At 40.9% G+C, this 21,045-nt stretch overlaps 1 protein-coding gene across 1 annotated transcript in view; it reads right to left on the reverse strand.

Moving 5' to 3' along the window:
• Window positions 1-21,045, reverse strand: part of SEL1L2 (SEL1L2 adaptor subunit of SYVN1 ubiquitin ligase) — a 79,534-nt gene that overhangs the window by 10,312 nt on the left and 48,177 nt on the right. The window contains exons 9-16 of the mRNA XM_087444924.1: window positions 17,064-17,132; window positions 16,091-16,168; window positions 11,934-11,996; window positions 11,285-11,372; window positions 8,961-9,109; window positions 7,655-7,820; window positions 7,473-7,547; window positions 2,734-2,906 (exon numbers count right to left, since the gene is read on the reverse strand). Of these exons, the coding sequence (XP_087301050.1) occupies window positions 2,734-2,906; window positions 7,473-7,547; window positions 7,655-7,820; window positions 8,961-9,109; window positions 11,285-11,372; window positions 11,934-11,996; window positions 16,091-16,168; window positions 17,064-17,132 (861 nt within the window). The remainder of the gene's footprint in view (window positions 1-2,733; window positions 2,907-7,472; window positions 7,548-7,654; window positions 7,821-8,960; window positions 9,110-11,284; window positions 11,373-11,933; window positions 11,997-16,090; window positions 16,169-17,063; window positions 17,133-21,045) is intronic.

The raw sequence follows: 21,045 nt of genomic DNA on the forward strand, positions 1-21,045 counted from the left end.
TTACTTTGTGTTCCCAGAACAACAGTGCAGTCAGTCCTGGACCACAGTTTAAGTCAAGGAGCCCAGTGAGCTTAGTTTGAAGTCAGAAATTGGGGAATGAGATGCTTCTCAGTGAAGCTTTTAGGATAACTCACCTACATCACCCTCATCCAAATGTCCGTTCCTAAGGACAGATGAGAACAACAGTGACCCATATTTTTACATTCAGTTACCAGGAGTTGATCTATATCTTACTTCCTTCTCCCAAAGGGCTTAAATACAGAGTTTACAAAACTTGATTCCACACCATACCTTTTTGATTCTCAGAGAAATCCTAGTAATGGTATGATACTCATCTTTCCCACTGGTTTGCATGAGGATTGACTAATAAAGAGGATTGTGAAGCGCCTTGCTTACTTACTCGATGACTTCAGTGCTGTGAAATCCTCTTCTCCTAATTGCTTTGCTTTCATTAACCATCACTGGAACAAGCTTTGGGCTTTTAATTATCATCATATTCATTTTAAGAATTAGAAAATGTGATATCTCCTTGTTAATTTGACTATGAGCTGGCAAGATTAGTAAACTTGGCCCCTGGGTACTCGGTTATTATTTTTCTAATTGCTAAATAAATTAATAAAGACAAAAAGCAAAGGCCCTTCATTAACTAAATCTAAAATTCCCCTATCCAGGTCTGAGGTTAAGTGCAGCCCCCCCTTTTTTTTAATGTAGAGACTTTCTGTGGGAAAAAATATGCCTGTGACTGAGAGACTGATCAAAATGAACTACTCATGATTTAGCAAGAACACTGACAGAAAAGAACAGAAAAGTGGCCAGAGAGAAGCTTCAAAGTTTTTCTAAACGGATGCAATGTATGTCTTGACAACTGCTATTTGACATTGTGATGAAAGTGCCTAGGAGAGAGGTCAGCAGTGACTCCAAGGAAGAAAACCAAACCCTCTGACACAGTGGGCCAGCTGGGCACTGGCAGGCAGTGTCCTCTCCTGCACATTGACCATGCATCCTGAGAGGACGCCCCTCCCTGCCTTCCTGGACTCAGGCAAAATGGCCTCACTGTGGTGAGGATGAGGCTGTCAGGGGGACCAAGTCAGGACAGGAGAGCTAACTTGAATTTAGCCCACGGGGTGGGCTCACTCTTATGCTTTATACAGACATTGCTCCTCTCACCATTATTATGTTTTGCATGGGGAATGAAGAACAAAAGCTTTAATCTTGTTGAAGCCTTACCTAGCAGTTCACTCAAATTCTCTTCTGATCTGAGTAACAGTCATTCTACACAGTTTGACTACAAACCCCTTTCACACAGGTGTATTCGTTTTATCCTCAAAGCTTGGGGCAGGGAAAGTATCATTGTTCTGTTTTACAGATGTGGATAACGGTTAGAGAGGAGCGAGGTGTGGCTAAATGACATCCAAAGAATCATCCAATTTAGCTATTGGATCCAGTCCAAACCCACCCCCGGCCCCCACCCTCCAATGTTATAAACACAGGAAGCTTGCACCCGCAGACTGGATTTGGATTTGACATTCTTTCCACTGCTTAGGGTGCCAGGGATGATGAAAAGTGTTCAGCCAAAAGGCAGGCCACTGGAGAGCACAGGAAGGTAGGGATCGCTACCACTGGATTGTCAGTACCTGAATAAGAAGCCCTTGGTTGCAGCGTGCACTATTAGCAGTTGTCAGACAGGAAATTCCCTCACAATAGTTATCAATTACTACAACTAGAAGAAAGGAGAGAGCTTAGAAAAGCCGATCATCTCCTCATTATTTGGATCTTGAAATGCAGCCAGGAACATAAACACTGAAGTGCAATATATGTTTGAGCACCAAGAATGACTCAGTGCAGGGCCCTCTCTTTCCACCAAAAAACATGGAGTCGGACAGGCCTGGGTTCAAATTCTGGCTCCATCACTGATGAGCTCCGCAAACTTGGCCATGTGACAACTTCTCTACACTTCAGTTTCCTGATGCCTAGATTGAGGACAATAATAGGGCTTATCTCATCGAGTGGTTGTGTGCTTTAAATGACATAGTATACATAACACACTGATACCTGGCTATTATCATCATTATTGATATTTAATACAACTTTCTCACCCTGTCAGACCCCAACGCCATCTTCTGCCTTAATTACACTTACTGCCTAATGAATTTACCCAACATCTCCTTGTACTGTTAGCTCTTTTTCTTAATGAATATACTTCATTTCCTCAACTCAAGCGTAGTCTTTGAAGAATGGAGATCTATTTTCTTGGGCCTCTCTAGAGGGCTCAGCACTGTGTCATGTACACGGTGGGTTTGTCGTAAGACATTTCTGGATTAATGCCACCTTGGTATCCAGCTCTGACCTCATTCTCACTTTCTCTTTGTTACTGAGAGTTTGAGAGTCAATGGAAATTTTAATGGAAAAGACCCAGCGGTGGAAGGGAGTGGGGGCAGGGCCCACTAGTATTGCTGGAAAAAGCATGAACTTACAAATCAAATTGGCCTAGACTAGATTTTTTCCACTCATTGGTTATGTCCTTGGGCATAAATGGAGAAAATAATTTCTACCTCATAGAGTTCATACTAGAGTAAGTAATATGTGTTGGCACGTGGGAGAGACTCAGCAAATGTTAAGTCTTTTCTTTCCTTTGTCTACACTGATGACATCAATGAAATGCAAAACATTTATACATTTTTCCTTCCCGTACAGCTGCCATTACTAGGTTGGGATTATTACCAATGCAATTACCTTTGCGATACCTAAACCATGTTCATACATATAGGCCAGATTGAACATGGCTTGTGCGCTGTGGTATTTGTCGGCTGCAATGCTGTAATGTGTGGCTGCTGTTTGATAGTCTTTCTTAGTCCCGTAGCCATAGTAATGGTAATCTCCAACTTTTACTCTAGCGAATGCATTGCCTGATAGAAATGTTAGAAAGAGAAGAATCAAAACTCAAATGATTCATGTATAGTTCTTAGTAACTCAACCTAATGATAATATATATAAAAATGGAAAAAAAAATAAAAACCACTCAGAATCCCAGAATCAGGATTAGATATTTTATGGAATACAAAATATAACACTCAATGCTAGTGTTTTCATTGTAGGATAACTCCATGGTATAGTACAAATGTTCTTGAAGAACAAAAAATTATGAATTTTACCTTTTGAATTCATTTTTTGAAGATGGGTCAACTTTTGGGAAACTGGATCACCCCTCCTGTTCTCAGACTTCACTCCTGAAGCTCTACTCTCCTACAACACCAGTTTCTCCCTCTTTCCTAGATCAATCCCATCAGTCTTTCAAACACACTTTGATATCTTCTATGAACAAAAACAAACCCTTTCTTTATCCCATGGTGTCTCCTTCTAACTATTCCTCATTTCTCTGTTCCCTTCACATTCAGCCTTTTAAAAAGTGTGTTCTACACTCACTGTCTCCAAAACTTCACCTACCACATTCTCTTCAGCCCACTCCAATCTGGCTTCTGCCCTCCTCCTCCATGAAACTGCTACTTTCAAGGTGGTCAATAACCCTCATGCAGCCAAATCCATTGGCCACTTCTCTGTCTTCATCTCAGTGGACCTCTAAGCAGCGCTGGAGTCATTGAACCTATCTGCCCAGGCACTTTCCTCTCTTGACATCAAAGACATTGTATTCTCTTGATTTCCCTCCTGCTTCATAGGCCTCTCCTTTTCAACCTCTTGCCTGACTCCTCCTCTACCAAACTTCTAAGTTTTGGAATATCAAAGGCTTGTTATTCAACTCCTTTTTCCCCTTTCTTTGCTCCCTTCTTTTCTCTTCTCTCTTCCTCCTTTCCCCTCCTCTCTCTACCATTCTCCTCTATCTCAGCTCTTTTATTAGGTGATCTCATCTAGTGCCATGGCAATTTTTATGTTTACTATTACTGAATTTATACCTATAGTCCTGTCTCTCCCCAAGCCCCAGACTCTTATAATTGCCTTCTTGACTTCCCTACTTGGATCACAAACTTAAAACACCCAACAGAGATTCCTAACGCCTTGCTACCCCCTCCCCCAAATCATCTGTTTCTTCCCTATGTCAGTGCCAGCACCACCATTGTTCAGGCCATAAATCTAGGGCAATTATTCCGAGTTCTTTTCCCCTCACTTCCATCATCAAATCCATCAAGAAGTCCTGTTGGTTCCACCTCTACAACACACCTGTTTCTTGCCATCTCCTCCACCAACTAGTCCCAGCCTGGAACACTACAGTAGCCTCCAAACTCTTCTTTTCACTTTTCAGTCTACTCCCCACACAACTACCAAGATGATCTTTTTATCATGTAAAATCAAGTCATGTTATTCTTCTATGTTAAATCTCTCAAGTGCTTCACTTTGCACTTGGAATAATATCCAGACTCCTTACTTGACCTACAAGTCATGCTTTATCTGTCTTCTGCCTCCCTAACTAGCCTTATTGGATGCCACTTTCTTGATATGCTGTAGCCTTCTTAACATTCCTTAATATTCCTTCAACACACTGAGCTCATTCTTGCCTCAGGATCCCTGAATTAAGATTCTTCAAGTCCCTCTACCTGGCATGTTTGGAATTCCTCTGACTCTTCATGTGGCTGGTTTCTCATCATTCAGGTCTCACCAAAAATGTTACTTCCCTCCTAGAGGCCTTGTCTGACTACCTTGTCTAAAGCATCCTCTCAGCCCCCAACATAGTTGTTATTTATCTCATCTCCATGTTTTATGTCCTTCACAGCATATATCACTGTTATCTCATTTTTTTGCTAGTTTATTTTCTCTCTCTCTCGTGAGGGCAGGAACTTTGACGCTCTTGATCATTGGATCATTCCTAGATCCCAGGACTAGAATGGTACTTGAAGAATATTTATGGAATGAATGGATAGACATGGTAGGAAACTATTTAGAAAATGCTTACCAAATATGTTAAGTATTTTAGAATCTTACTTTCCAACAAGCATGGATATATTCAGGAATAGAAACAATTCACATGACTTTTTTAGATATGAGACCAGACTTTTGAAGGCCACTTAGGAATGAATTCTAAGGGTCTCTTTGGGGTCCATGCTTTCATTCACTAGGACAATGTTGATTGAAAAGAAGAAGGAATGCTCATCTAGGGCATCCATCTCAGCTGTGGCCAACCCCTCTAGCACAGTCTAGGCTTGCTTGGAAAAGGAGGAAGTACTGTGTGTGGTATGGTCTGAGGTGTATCATTAAGGGCTGTAGGAATCCTTCCAAATTTTTCTCCCCACTTCGCCTAGTGTAATGCCTAAAATCCTTTGGAATTGATTCCTTTGGGTACTGAAGTCCTTTTTTTTTTTTTTTTTGTGAGGAAGATCAGCCCTGAGCTAACATCCATGCCAATCCTCCTCTTTTTGCTGAAGAAGATTGGCCCTGAGCTAACATCTATTGCCAATCCTCCTCCTTTTTTTTCTCCTTTTTCTCCCCAAAGCCTCAGTAGATAGTTGTATGTCATAGTTGCACATCTTTCTAGTTGCTGTATGTGGGATGCCGCCTCAGCATGGCCGGACAAGCGGTGCGGCGGTGCGCGCCTGGGATCCGAACCCAGGCCGCCAGTAGCGGAGCGTGCGCACTTAACCGCCAAGCCATGGGGCCGGCCCCTGAAGTCCTTTTAATTGTCTAGAATTTTCTTCTAAAATGTGATATTATGAGCCATCTTTAGCTCTCTCTGAGTAGAGGTAACATCATAAAATTTTTAAGCTGTCAAAGACATTAGTTACCAGGGCTTGCTTCCCAAGTGCTTCAAAATGTACAGGTGGTTGGGGGCAAGACCTTTTAGAAATGATGCCCAGGAGAGGAACCTGGAGGATCCCTAAAGAGAAACCCACTCCTTCTCTAATTTCGCCCAAATTTGCCTTCCTTTGACTGCAAGATTCCTTCTGGGTCATAACCACAAAAGGACAGGACTTCTGTGCATTTTCGAGCTTTACAAGCAATAAGCAGGACCCCTGAAGTCTCTGAAAATGGAAGGCAGTGAACAAGCAGGTTCTCTAAAGGATTCAGCTCCACCCTAATTAGGGGACTGACTCAGGGCACATGGCAATCCTGACAGGCTCCCAGGGGGTCGCTTGTCAGTGGGAGGGATTTCCCCTTAAATCTCACATTCACGGGTGGTGACTGAGTCCTGATGGCTCAGCACCTTCTCACATGCAGTGCTGCTGAAAGAAGCACCACCAGTGACTGGAAGCTTTCGTTATTAGACTTCCTAACCTCAAGTGAACCACTCAGCAGCCACATCTTCGGGGACACTCGTGCCTGACCTCTCTTGTGACACATTATTTTTAGCAGACCAACATTTTTATATTGGTGAATTCTTTTAATATTAATGTCCCCTCGTTTTCATTGTCTCTTTTCCTTGGTGCAATTTCCACACCATTTCCTAGCTTGAAATAAACCTGTATTTGCTGCAATTGAGCTGATTTGCCATAGCTGAGAGGTTGCTGGTGTTGTTTCCCCACTCCAAATGAGGTCTTGATTGCATTTTAGGAAACATAGACTTTTCTTTTTTAGGGAATTTCTCACTAAAATTGCATGGATGGCTTGCTGCTCCATTACCAGCTCATCTGGATCTGCGAAGGCACCACTGTGACTTTTTCCTCTGCCTCATATTAGCATCAGCTGAGAATCATGTTTTATCCCATTCACTCCTTGTAGAAAAGGGATGATTCTGCCTTAGCATGAGACGTTTTGAGAAACTTAATTGGAAGTGAAATTGCTCTCTTACTGCAACAGGGTTCCTCACATACCCAAATGCCAATAGTGACAGCTTTGCAGTATCTCTCTGCTTTCAGTAATGTAATTTTAGGGAAAGAATAGAACAAGACATAATGCTGCAAACGCCACCTGCCAATGCTTTCTCACCAACGCTGTCTTACATTCCTTATCACACGTGGTCCCTCCAAGTGGGGCAGGGGGACCCCAGGAAAGGGGAGAGGATCTTGCCCATTAACTCCGCGTTGATTTTTCTCTAATGCTAACATGCTGATGGTTATAATAAAGATCTGAAGTTTGTGGTAATTATCAGTGTGGCATTTTGAAAAAGAAATAAAACAAATCTTAGATCCATAAGTAACTTCACCTATAAAGTCATTGAGACATAGGTCACATCTCTGACAAGTTCAGAAAAAACTCAGCAAATGAGTGACTAAAACAAGACCAAGAAAATCGGTTTCTTGAGTAAAATTGTCATGTTTCAAACAACTGTTCTGGTGCCATGGAGACAGAGCCATGGAAAAATTTCTATGGTTTGCTAAACCAGGGACCTTGAGAATAACAAGGAAAAGAAATTCCTGGAAATGACCTCTAACTGAAGACTGACCCTAACATCAGTACAGTTTGAAATACCGCCTACTTGATATTCTGCACCTTTCTGCCTATGTGCCCAAGAACTCAGCTGGAGCAAATCAGATAAATAATAGTGGATGGGGACCAGGTATGTGCTCATTTTTATCTAGCTTTTATACCTTGAATGGCAGCTCGATTCCATAGGAGAAGTGCCATTGGATACATCTTCTCTTTTTCAAGAATTTTAGCCTTTTCTAAAAAAGGGAAACATTTCATTAGGAAGACGTAAAATGTCCCTGTAGTAAAGTCATACATGCATATGTGTGATTGGGGAATTACAGAGAATTTTAGCTTATCTTACTAGATTCCAAAATGAATGCTGAATTGCTTTGAGCAACTTCATATCCCATTTCTGCAAGTAGTGCATACTGAACAAGAGAAGAATCTATATCACCATCCTTATAGGCAAAGTATGCTGTCAGGAATTTCTCAGCCCAGTGGCCTAGTTCACAGACACCTTTATAAAGCTGTATATGGGAAGAGAAAGCAAGCAGACTAGTTATCCAATATACTCCATCCCAGGTAAATGATAAACAACAACAGTCTTCAGCTTATGCTGGCTGGTCAGGCAAGGATTTCAGGTCTAAAGCACAGCTTTTGCAAATTATTTAGGGTGAAGAGTTAATACCTTTCTTAGGCACAAAGATTACAAGTATGTATTTTTTTTGTTTTGAGCTGAAACTTCCTGAGGTTTATTTTAAATTTGCGTAATACACTTTCCTGACTTCGAGGCTCTTTGGCAGAACAAGAATGTACTGACTTCTGTTTTTAAAAAAAGGACCTTTCTGGGCATTGTTGTTCTGTGAGGGCAAGTTATAAGGCCACAGCTGATGTGGAAAGGAGAGAATGAAGGGAAGACAGTGCCGGAGGGTGTAGGTGACATAACCATGAGGGAGGTGTGTAGAGCTCAATGGGGACAAACGTCAACCTAGCTGAATAGCCCTTCTGTAACCAAAAGAGGTTAGCCATACATAATTCATTAGGAATTTGGCAAAGGAGCAAATCTAAAGATAGGTTATTAGCTGGTAGCTTTTGAAATGAATTTCAGAGGGGCCAGAATGCAACATGGAGGTATTTATATTGGCACAGCAGAAGTGTTTAATAAGTCAATGAAGGGCACTAAAGTCCTAAAAGCATTCTTTTGAAAAGCACATCCCTGGCTCAAGCTGAAAGAGTTCATTTTCTCAGTTGTCATCCAAATCATCAAAAACCTAAGGACTTTGCTTTCTGGGAAGAAGTGGGCTATATTTTCTAGGCTAAATCAAGCCTGTCATTTCCCAAGTCGCAACTCCCAATCCCACTAGAAGTGCCAAGTTGCCCTGGTGATTTGATCGAAGGCTGAAACAGAGCTCCTTAACTGAATTCTGAGGCGAGCTCTGAACTCAATGAAAAGCCAAATGCAGGAGAGGAGGGATCATTTCTCTCCCTCCCTTTCCCAGTCTGAGTTACATCACTGCTTTTCCTCCCTGGCAAATGTCAGTGTTCACATTGTCAACTGGAAGAAAAGAGGTAATATCTGTAAAATCAAAGGCACCAACAATTTAAGGACAGTGTCACCTCCTCTATATGATAAATGAAAAGTACTTTAAAAACAGCCCGTTATTTACCTCCACAGCAGTTCTGCATGATCTTAACACTCCTGTTCCTGTTGCGTACATCTCGGCCAGGTAATAAATGGCAAGGGGCTGCCCACTCTGAGATGCCAAGTAAAAATATTTGAAGGCAAGTTTATAATCCTTCCATACTCCAGAGCCAGCTGAAAATTAAAATTATTTTGAGCAACCCCTTCTTTATTTTATTTTTTACATTATAATCTATGAATATAATTGTCAGAGTGATGCCTGCTATTTTAAACAGGATGGGAAAAGCCAACTAAAAGCTAAGCTACTCTAGATCCACTAGTTGGGGGAAAAAAGTTGAGTTCAATTATAAGTTGGAAAGTTATGTTCTTGACCCATTCAGAAAACTGAAGGAGAAGGACAATTTAGTCTCTTGAAAATATCTTCTCAATGTGGCATAACTAAAGTTAATGAAAAAGAGACCAAATGGTGGTCTCTGAGGACCAGAAGCCCCACCAGGATGTGTTTCACCATCCTTGTCATCCTTCCACACCGGGAGGCCAATCTAGCTCCTGTCAGCCATAACTATGGATTTTGGCAAATCCCAGCTCTAGGAAGCCCAGCTCAGACTCAACTCATGCCTGGAGCAAGGAGAGGTATTTGGAGCTAGGCTGGAAAAATCGGCATACTCCCAGCAAGTGGGATTCTTGTCCCGGCTCTCCTATTACTCCTTTTGTGAGTTGGGGACCTCTAGGCACTTCATTTGCAAAAGGAGGGGCTTTCACTAGGTGGTCCTTAAATTGCCTTCCAGCGCTAACATTTCTTAGCCTTTAGAAGCACTGCCATGTTGCAGCTTAGAGCAGAGGTTCTGGAGGCAGATCATTGGGGTTTGAATGCCAGCTCTACTAACTGTGTGATCTTGGGCAAGATGTTTGACCTCAGTAAGGCTCAGTTTGCTCATCTATAAACTGTAGGATACCCTCTAGATGTGTTGAGAGGACTAAATGAGTAAATACATATAAAGACCTAATAAACATTAACCATTACTATTATTTTCATTCTAGAAGCTTGAGGAATCTGATAGATCCTGGGCCTGAGACTTGGAATGAACTAGAAGAATAAGGCTAGTTTAGGCAACTGTACAGAACATTACAGAACAGCTCTCCCCCTAGGCTACTGTAGAAAATGCCAGCTGACCTCTTGGCCACATCTGACCTCCTTGATGATGTAGTCTGCTGCTGCCCTAGCTCCACCTCTGACAGGAAGGACTGGGGATACTCAGTGGGGATACTCAGATATGTTCACATCTCCTGGTACTTGACTTGGCCACTCCCTCTCTCAGTCCCCACAGAGATTACCTGTACCACCCTTTCCTCCCTCTCTCCAGTCTTTGAGGATGATAAATCCCTCCTCTTTATGAAGACTAATGAGGCCTCCACTTACCTGGGCCCGGTCAGATCCTAATGCCACCCAACTTTTTCCAGAACCTCTTCATCAATGATCTCATTTCTCCCATGAGACATTAACTACCTCCATTGGCTGGCTCTCTTTTTTCTGCCAAAAATTATACTCAGGTTTCTCACCACCTTAAAAACAACTCTCTCTTGGTTCTTGGTCCCCCTCATGCTACCATTCCATCTTTCTCCTTCCATTTAAAGGCACGCTACTTCTGAGAATATTTTTACTCACCTACTCGTTCACCTTCCATTCATAACTCAACCCATCGTGTCTGGCTTCCACCCCAACCAGTCCGAAGACCTCACAGACATCCTCCATATTGACAAGTCCACTGATACTCAGCCCTTTCTTACTTTCTTTTGAAATTGAGAATGCAGGATTCTCATGCATTTCACAAGGCTGCTCATTCATTTATTCTTTCTTGAAAGTTCTATTCCTTGGCTTCCTTAAGATCACTTTTTTTTTCCTATTCCTCTGACCATGCCCTTTCAGTTCTTGTGACCACCAGATTCCTGACCACGGCCCAAAGCTCCTTCCTCTCACACTCTCTCTCCTTTCCCTTTGCAGTCTCAGCTACTCTTAACTAACATCTGTATGTTGATGCCTCCCAAATCTTTCTCTTCAAGTTTGACCTTTCTTGTGAGTTTCATACTTTGCTTCTGGGTGTGTGCATTGGATATCACAAAGCACCTCAAACTTGACCTTTTCAAAGGTGAGCTTCCTGATTGCACCTCCATGCCTCCTCCCTCAACTGGTGTCCTTTCCTTCTGTCTTCTTCAAATTCCTCCTCAAACCGCTGCCTGGATGTTCTATCTAAACCACTCACATCAACCCTCTGATTTTTGTTAAGAAAGGAGCGGACTTAATAATACATTTTTGCTTCTAAGTAAAACAGCCATATTTGTAGCACTTACAGTAGTACATGAAGCCTAATTGAAACTGTGCATTAGGCCATCCTTTCTCTGCAGCTTTCTGAAAGTATTTAAGTGCTTCAGCATAGTTCTGTAAGATAATTACACTCTATTAATCAAAGGTGCATTATAACTCCATGGTAACAATTGCCTTCCACTTTTTTTTAAGAGTATAGTAGTGCCCTATTGATTTAGGCTAGTTAAAATAGTATCAGAAGTATTATACATCTTATTTCATTATTGTATTAGAATCTATTAGGAAATAATTATCTCATTTTCACTGTAAATTACATCTTTTCCTACATTGACAGTAGGTTTTGTTAGATATTGGGGGAAGGTCTTTCAAAAGACAGAGGTTAAACTAAGAAGATAAATATCTCTATCAAAAAAATCCTCAGGGGTTAGAGGATTTTTAAGGTTACTCAGAAGCTATGATTCTAAGATATAATTAGGATTGTTATTCTTATCACAAGCTTGTTCTTTGTCTCTTTGGCAAATATTTCACTGGATTATTTTATTCTCTATTATCAGATATGATAGTTTGACAAACCAGGTAATAGAGACTAATTCCTTTAAATTAATCAATGATCATGAATTTTACCTATAAATTGCTAGAAATGTGTTGAAAAGATAATGAAATTATTTAACTTACCACAGGAACTCCTTTCCCATAAAAGTAAAGAAGACCGAGCCCATGAAGACCAATTGCATTGCCCTAGAACAGTATTAAAGATCCAGGTAAAGTCCCAGAAGAATTTATGATAAGGAAAATTACTGCAAAATCATTCAAAGTATTTTAAATGCACCCAGTAGGAGCTTAATCAAGGCAGGTTAATCAGGCAGTTGGCAAGTTATTCTGACCCTCTCTAGTTTCTCCTTTCACACTCTCCTAACCCCCTTTGACTAAGAAAGGGAAGAGGGAAGTGAAAGTCAAATCTTTCCTCCATGCTTTCATTCAACACTTATTTAGTGGTTGCTTTGTGTATGACTCCATAAAAGGCACTGGGCAGAGGTAGGAGGTGAAAAGTAAAAGATGAATAAATCGTGATCCCTGCCTTAGATAGTTCACAGGCTAGTAGACTCTGACCTATTAGGTAGGATCTCTTAAAGAAATCGTGTCGAATGTAGCAAGTCCTATGGTAAAAACAGATGGAGAGTGTCATGAGCACCTAGAAGAGGGACACTCAATTGCCCGGTTGAGGCTAGAGACTGAGGAGATTGTGTTGTCAGTGGTGGTGACATTTGAGCTGGATCTTGAAGGATGTATAGGAGTTTTCCAGAAGAGAAAAGTCTATCGAGACACCTGTTACCTGCTTTGGTCAAAAAACATTGACATAAATGGCCAAATAACATTTAGAAACTCTGTGAATTTCAATGTAGCCATTAGGGATGGTAAGGCATTGTTGGTATATGTTTCTTTATTCAAATTTGACTGCTTATAACATCACCAATGTTTCCTTTTCCACTTGATGCTACATTAACTACCATTTCTTTTTCTGATTAGCATTCTGAATAGTCTAGGGAAGGGAATATTTAGCACATTTAGCATTTAGCACATGTTCAAATATATTGATATTTAGCATATCACTCCTGGATGAAGATTGAACCTTGAAAGGTTCCAACCAGAAATCTCACTTTTTCTTTCTATCTCCCATGGCACGTTTACTCTCTAGTGACTGAGTAAGGACCCATGCTTGGCTGCATGGCTTTCATTCAGCTCTTCTGTAGGTTTGTTTTATAGATTTATAGTATTTCCTCAAGAACTTAAGTTCTAATAGAAAATTCTCCAAATTTCTTCTTGCCACCTAAATTTAGTTATTGTGGATGCAGCCAGAGTACCCCTCAGTGATGCAAGAATAACACATAAAGTAGAGAAGGCATAGTTCAAAAACTATTTCAAGACTCCAGAGTTTGAGCCTATGCATATCAAAGGGGCAGCTATTGTAAGGGTTCTTAAGGACAATCCATCTGTATTTAAAACAGTGGCATGCTTCTGTTCCCTTCTTCCCTCTTCTCTCCTGACTACATCCACCTGTGGTCCTAGGAGTCTTGGGATAGTCTGGTCTGGGAGTAGGAAGGCTTGGTGTGGAGGATGTGGTCAAGTCTAGTGAGTCTGGTTTCTTCTAACTACCTTCATTTAGGTGTTGAGAAAAATGGAAGGGAAGGGAAATGAGAGAAGGGAAGGAAGAAGGGAGAGAAGAAGGAGAAATGTTAGAATAGTGGGGACAAATTACTTTCCTTCTCTAAGAGAGTGGCTGGGAAACCAAGTGTTCATTGGATGACTCGCCAACAGTTTAAGGCCCAGAGCACCAGTTTAGAACTTTCAGGTCAGGAGTAGCCAACTCAGATCCCTCCAGGAGCCATGCAGGTAATATAAGAAGTGCATTAGGCCAGTGATGGAGGGAGTGGTGGAGACAGAGGCAAACCAGAAAATACCTGCCCTATCTAAAGACAGCAGCAGCTCTTCAGCTCTCTGCTCTAGCCAGTTGTTGCCACGTGGAGTGGCAGCCTCATATGGTTAGCTTTTCCCGTTTTTAAGAAAACGTGGATGTCCAGGTTTTGATATGAAATTTCCTAATTTTTAAAACACTTTCTGGGCCAAAGAAAACATATGTGTAGGCAATCCCCCCATACATAACTGCTACTTTAGGGCTCGGTGCTCTTTCTTAGGTTAACTGACATGAACTTAGGGAGCAGATGATCATTTATTTGGCAAATATTTAATGAACCGCTACTGTGTACTAAAACATTTGCCCTCCTTTAGTTGAGGAGACATGGCTTTCAAACAGCAGGAGAGAAGGCACAAGGAAGAAGCAGTCAAGTTCCAGTAGTACATAGACTGAATGCAGGGCAAGTTCAGAAGAAGGAAAAGATTATGTGAGCCAAGGAGAAGTGGCTTGCTGGAGGGAGAGGGGACTGAGCTCTGTTCTGGAGGATGGGTAGGATTCAGAATGGGGGATTCTGGGAAGGGAGGGCGTGTAACAAGAGTGTGGAGATGGCAATGGGCCTGCTGTGTTCAGAGGTGTGAGAGAGAAAACCAGAAGAAAATGGTCCAATATGGGCCCAACATCACATAGGATAACTGTTCATGTTTCTGAGTAAATCAGACAAAAGAGGTCATCAAGTCTGTGGCTTTGCATCTTCTATTGATGTAACTTAAAAACAAATTTAAAAAGCAATAGTTCTTTTAAAAGTAGTAAAAGAAGAGTATGGGTGTGCAGAGTGGAAGATAGAAATCCTTTACTTTGATAGTGACCCCAAGTGAGAAATCTAATAAATTGTCCAGATGATGATAAAGGAACATATGGCCATGTCCCCCTGATGCCGTTGGGAATAATGACCTTAAATGCAATTTCAGATTTTTCCTCTGTAAAGAGAGGTAGCTCTGGTCTAGAACATGAGTATCTCAGATCTCTGCTGGTTACACAGCCCTGACAGCTTGGAAGCTGGGTTAATTTACACACACAACTTCCTCTCATTATTCTTTCGGGCTGACAAATCAGTGTTATTTGCCAGATCACAAGAGATCTTCCTCTGTTCCATTACCCCACCTCTTTTTCAGTCTGCTCTCCCTTGTCATCCTAATCGAATGGTACTCTAGATAACTGTCTCGCTGAGTGACAATTTTATATAAATTACAAGGGAGAAGCAGCAAGTACCAGTTTTCTCAGTAATTTATACAATAGCAGCAGCTCTGAGGTGCTAGGCATTTATAAATAGGCTCCTAAAGCAGTGTGTGGGCTTTTAAAAACTGAGAGCAGTTGAAAATATTCCCCAATTTGAGCACATCTTTACTGCCAGTGTTGCAGTATGATATTGTAAGACAAGAAAATGCTTCCAACTGTGCGGGGATAGAAAGTTTATCAAGGCCATTCACCAAGGTTAGGCTGATGCGTGTTGCAGTGAGGACGTTCTTCACGCACTAAAAGGATTCAGAGTAGTCTCCTAAGGTTTATCCGACAGATACCAGCCTCACTGAGCCTGGGAACCAAGGCAAACACTTCAATGGCAGGAGCCATAATATACCATTTCTATATTCCCCCACGGATCCAATCCATCCTGCCTTGGATATGCTTTGAAGTCCACTCTACCTCATTGGCCCCAGATGGCAAAAGATACTAGCTGACAGGCGCTACTGTAAATACTTTACAATACGAGGCACATAAATATTAACTCATTACATCCTGACAACAACAATATGAGGCAAATCTTACATTCCCATTTTACAAATGGGCAAATTGAGGCATAGAGAGGTTAAGCAACTTGCCCATGGTCACACAGCTAGTAAGTTGCAGGACTGGCATTCAAACCAGGGATTCTGCCTCCAGAGCCATACTCTTAAGCATCTCCTCATGGTGCCTCTCTGACAACTTTCTGCTTGGCCCAGGGGGATTTCTGGCCTTTGAGTCAGATTGAACTGGAGAAAACTGGGCATTTCTTGGCTATCTTTGTCTTGAACTTACTGTGGTTATTGATTGAGTTTTCCCTTCCTCTGTCCTCATCTCATTTATCTCCTGTTTCCTGAGCTAGATGGCCTCATCTACTGCACGGGGGAGGGGGAAGTTGAGCTTCTATCTGGCCTTCTGCTAGGGCAGCACAAGTCTCTGCCATTTTCCATTTACCAAAAAGACAAAATATATCTTCCCCTCCCCCAACCCCACATTTTATTGTAAGTAATATTCTTCTCCAGGGCACAAAACTCCTCCCAGGCCCCTTAGCTGGCCGTGGGGCTTCGGAGTCAACTCTTCAGCACTGTGTAATAAAAGCTGAGGGTTTTTATGTGTTTACAGAAATGAGCTGAGTACATACCTTATTGGCCGCCATGGAAAAGTATTTGAAGGCCGTAGCATTATTTTGTGGTGCTGCAGCATTACCCTCTAAATACATCTGGGAAAAAAATAAAAAGAGGATGTAAAAAACTAAGGAATTTGAGGGTGATAGCAATGTTTTAGAACTACATAGAGGTAATGGTTGCACAACATTGTGAATGTAGTAAATGCCACTGATTGTACACTTTCAAATGGTTTATTTTATGTTATTTGAATTTCATCTCAGTTAAAAAAAGGGGAAAAACTGAGGAAACAATACACTACATACATTCTGGAGTGACCATGCCTGAGGCAAAGAAATAGATCCTATTTGTTTGTTCTCATGTTTCCTCACATCTAATTTTACTGTACGTAGCACTTCTGGAAGGAGATCTCTTGTCCCCATGGTTACTAATGCAAATTAGCTGCAGGGAGCCGAGGGCAGCACTCGGCCAGCCAAGTGACTGGTCTTTAAAGGAGAGAAGAACATGCCTCTCGAGAAACCCTCGACGAAGGCTGCCCAGCAGCCATCGGGGTCAGAGGTGGCCCAAGGATGGACTTTGGTGAGCCTGGAGCTGGTTCTCATTCCAGGGGCGGAGGAAGGAGGCACCTCATTGGGCCAAGGCCTGTACCAGTTTGATACACAACTAGCCTAGCTCTCCTGTTACATGCTGGAGTAGGGAGTCATGGTGGGGGCGGGGGGGCTCTGACCTACACTCAGCTGAGGAGCCCTGGGCCAGGGGCATTTTCAAGGCTGCTTTTGGTGCCCTAGATAAAGGCTGCTGTTGTGTGGGGCTTCTTCCCAAATTGTCACCTCAAGAATACTACCCTTGGTTTGTAGTGGAATGCCCCGGTCAGCTGCTTCCATGAAAAATGTCTGCGGCACTGTCACCATACACTGGGTTCAATTAGCCGATACTATTAATTTCTTAGGTTTTTAAGAAACGAAAAATTGATCAAGATGAAGCATGTACCTTTCCTATAAATGCCATAGCATTTGCACTCCCGGCCTTTGCTGCCTTTAAGAAGTAATATAATGCTTTCTGGAGAGAAAAGGAACAGTATTACTGACAGTCATGAACATAGCCTGCAAAATGGCTTTTCGAACCAAACTTTATTTCATTCAACACACATTCGAAAAATATCTGTGAAATGCCTGCTTTCCCCAAGGCACTACTCCAAGTGCTATTTCAACCATAAATCAGAAGCACTAAGAACTAGAACTAAATAGTACATTCTTTTGAAAAAGTATGCTTCTATGTTGACACTATGTACTTATTTTATAAGACAGTTTGTACAATTGGCAGAATTGGATATGCAGTGACCTAATGTTTATAAGGCAGAGTAAGACCAGACACACCTGGCTGCCTGCTGAGACCAGGTCTTTCTGCAGAAGTGAACTTCAGGCCAATTCTTTCTAAATCAAATTGAAGGGGACCGGCAAAGCCTCTGATTCTCTCTGGGTCAAACATTAAATGTAACATTCAGTCTAGAATGCATAAGAGTTGACCTGTCCCTTGCTGCCCCATTCCCTAGGCCTCATCCTGATCTTCCAGAAGTTCTTCTCAGAGACCACGTGGAGTATTAAAAGAAATTAGACCCAGGAGTGAGAAGTGAAGACACTCTCCAAAGTGTCTTATTAGGACACAATTCTTCTGCTCTTTAAAAAGCCTCGACTATGTTGATATACAAGGATCTGCTCCTTCTCAAAGAGAAGAGAATGTTTAAGGAAGAAATATGAGTAGTTCTTTTATATGTAAATTTGCTCTAGAAATATTGCCAACTTATTTGAGAAGCACACCCTAGTTACTAAAGTCAGTCTGCATTGTGGACATAAGTAAATACAATTGCCACCAGTGCTGGACCTTATCACCTCATGCGTTCATCCATCCATCCATCTTTCCTATTCTTCATTTATCCTTTCAAAAACTTGATTGAAACCTGCTATATATACTTTTGGTAGTATGTTAAGTATTATAGGTGATTCATGATGAACAAAAAACACTGTCCATGCATTTGCTTCCTAACAATACTGCTGAGAAGAAAGGCACATGCGTAAATAGCAATAAGACGGTAGGTGACAGATGGGATAAAAAGAATGAGAGGGTATAGAATAACAGAAATTGTACCTAGTTCTGTGATAAGTGTTTTACAAGCTTTTTCTTACTTAATCTTCACAACAGCACTTTTAAAAAGATATTATTACTATCTGAGCCTATATAGTGACACTCAAGAGTCTCGCAGCTGGTACTGGAGTTCCGCAAGCAGGCTGGGTCCAATTCCCATGTACTTGGCACTCTGCCTTCATGGTATCAAGAAGGAGGGCTTAAATGATAAAGGTCTCAGAAAAGGTAGAGAGGATTCACCAGAGCAGAGGACGTCATAGGCTGGGGGAATAACATGAGCAGGGAATGGAGATGGGAATGTCCAAGGTGTGTCCAGGAAATAGGAATTACTTCAGTGTGGCTGAAGTAGAATACCCAAAAGCTAAGACTTGCAAAAATATGATAGGGCCATATTGCAAACAGTCTTGAATACCATGTATGATTTACCAATCATTTATTGGTAAATAAATCAAGTGTCTGATAAATATTTGATTTACCAATCACATTTATCAGAGCATGTTAACATAAAAAATACAAGTATTTTTTATGAATGTCTCTACTGAGCGAAAACCTAAATATACACCTAGGTAACTATCATGGCATGCATCCGTTGATTTAATTGCTTGCCTAATTTTCTGTCTCCCCCAGTGTTGAATCCACTGTACTTAACACAGTGTCTACTGTATGTCAGGCACTTGCAAAATATTTCTTGAATTAATGAATGAGTGAGTGAATGAAAGGATAAGTTTATAAATCTCTAAAACAAGACAACTGGATTTTAATCTTTATGGTCCCTTACAACTCTAGTATTATGATTCTATGAAATCATTTTCAAAGTCTGGTGTCAGAATTTGGCTCTCAAATATTTGGCAATAGAGAGTTCTGGGGAAAAAGTTACACTCTAGGAAACTAGATTTGAACTGTTAAAAGAGAATAATTTATTCCCCCAAAGCGAATAAGAATCCTAGAGTTTTTCCCCATCTGCCCATAAAGACCAAGGGAATTGAAGATCTCTCTAATTTCCCCTTTCACATCCCTCCACTCTCATAGCTTACTTGGCATTTCAGTTCTCTTCTCTTTGTCTTTAAATTAACCTACCCTTAATGCTATTGCTTCAATGGTATAAACATTTATTAAATACTGTGTGAAAGTATCATGCAAGATACTTTGATGGCTGTACATGAGCCAATCTGAGTTCTTGTTCTCAAAGAGTTAAGATCAAGTAACCATCTATCCATACATCCATTTGCTGTGGTCTGCATATTTGTATCACCTCAAAATTCATATGTTGAAAACCTAATGACCAAGGCAATGGTATTAGGAGATGAGGCCTTTGGGAGGTGATTGGCAGAGCTCTCATGAATGGGATTAGTGTCCTTATGAAAGGGGCCCCAGAGAGCTAGCTAGCCCCTTCTGCTAGGTGAGGATATAACCAGAAGTTTGCAGACTGGAAGAGAGTCCTCACCCAAACATGCTGACACCCTGATCTCCAACTTCCAGCCTTCAGAACAGTGAGAAATAAGCCACCCAGTCTATGGTATTTTTGTTATAGCAACTTGAACAGACTAAGACACCATCCACCCACCCTTCAAATATTTAGTGAGCACCCACGATCATATTTTACTGATTCTAAGATGTATATCTCCCCTCCCCCATTTTAATCAGGACATTTCTTACTATTAATGGCATCAGATATTGGCAGTGTTTTTTCTCTCTCAGTAGAACATAAAGTATCTTATAATTGATAGTATCTGAGATAGGATGAAATATAGTATGTCCCAGGCATTTATGCTAACTGAAGTTTTATTATTTTTTGTTATTTGAATGTATATCTTTTTTTTTAAAAATGAGCATGATTTTTCATTGGTTCTAAGAAAATCCCTGGTCTAATCTGTTTGTAATATTTCCCCTAGAATGAAATGTCAAGAAAATGTATTGTTCTAAAAACATTTATGAACACTTCTTTTATCCCGGGCTCTGTAAATCATCCTGAAAAGGGATGATAGTAGCGCTTTTCTTTTTAATGGGTGGTAAGGTAGACAAATCAGTTTCCTTTACATATTTGAGATTATTGCTCTGCTAAGTTTAATTTAATTATGCCTTATCCACTTTGATATTGTGCACCAAAACACCCAGCTTTCCTAATCCAATTCATTCTGAGCTTGTATATATTTAGAAATGCAGATAACACTAAAATATATGTGTATAAATTCAAGATAATGTAATCAAGAATTTCACATACAATACTTTTCAATAATTAAGATTTGATGGTAGAAGAGGAGGAGGTGAAAATGTTGCCTTGTGGTGACAACTCATGAGAGAGATTAATTCAATCAAACTGTGGAGAAAACAGAAGGTAAGCTAGTTATTTCCAGGTATTTTTATATTTAATTAGCTGAGCAGTAAACTGGGCATCATTTACATTTATAAAGAGCCTTACACTAATAATTTTCTTTGGTGGACTGAAGCCAAGTATTAGCATACTGGCTTAAGTAATGGTTCTCAGGCTGAGGAGCAACATACAATGTTTAGGATGCTATCATTCATTCATTTAATAAATACTAAGTACCTAATATGTGCCAGGTACTAATCTGAGTACAGGATACATAGTACTCAGCAAGTAGACCAGACAAGACAGGCAAGAACTTACATTCCATTGTGGGGAAACAAACAGTAAACAAATCAAGATCAATATAATTCAAAGAGTGACATGAGCTACAGGAAAATAAACACAGAGCGATAGGATAAGAGATAGAAGAGTAGAGTTGATCAAGAAAATCTTCTCTGAGGAGGTGAGACTGGAAGGATGAGCTGTGGTAATAGCCTTTCAAGAAATTGAGTTTATCTTTTG

The sequence above is a fragment of the Ceratotherium simum genome, chromosome 21 (genome assembly GCF_057802395.1).
Source record: "Ceratotherium simum simum isolate JZ-2026a chromosome 21, ASM5780239v1, whole genome shotgun sequence".
NCBI lineage: Eukaryota > Metazoa > Chordata > Mammalia > Perissodactyla > Rhinocerotidae > Ceratotherium > Ceratotherium simum.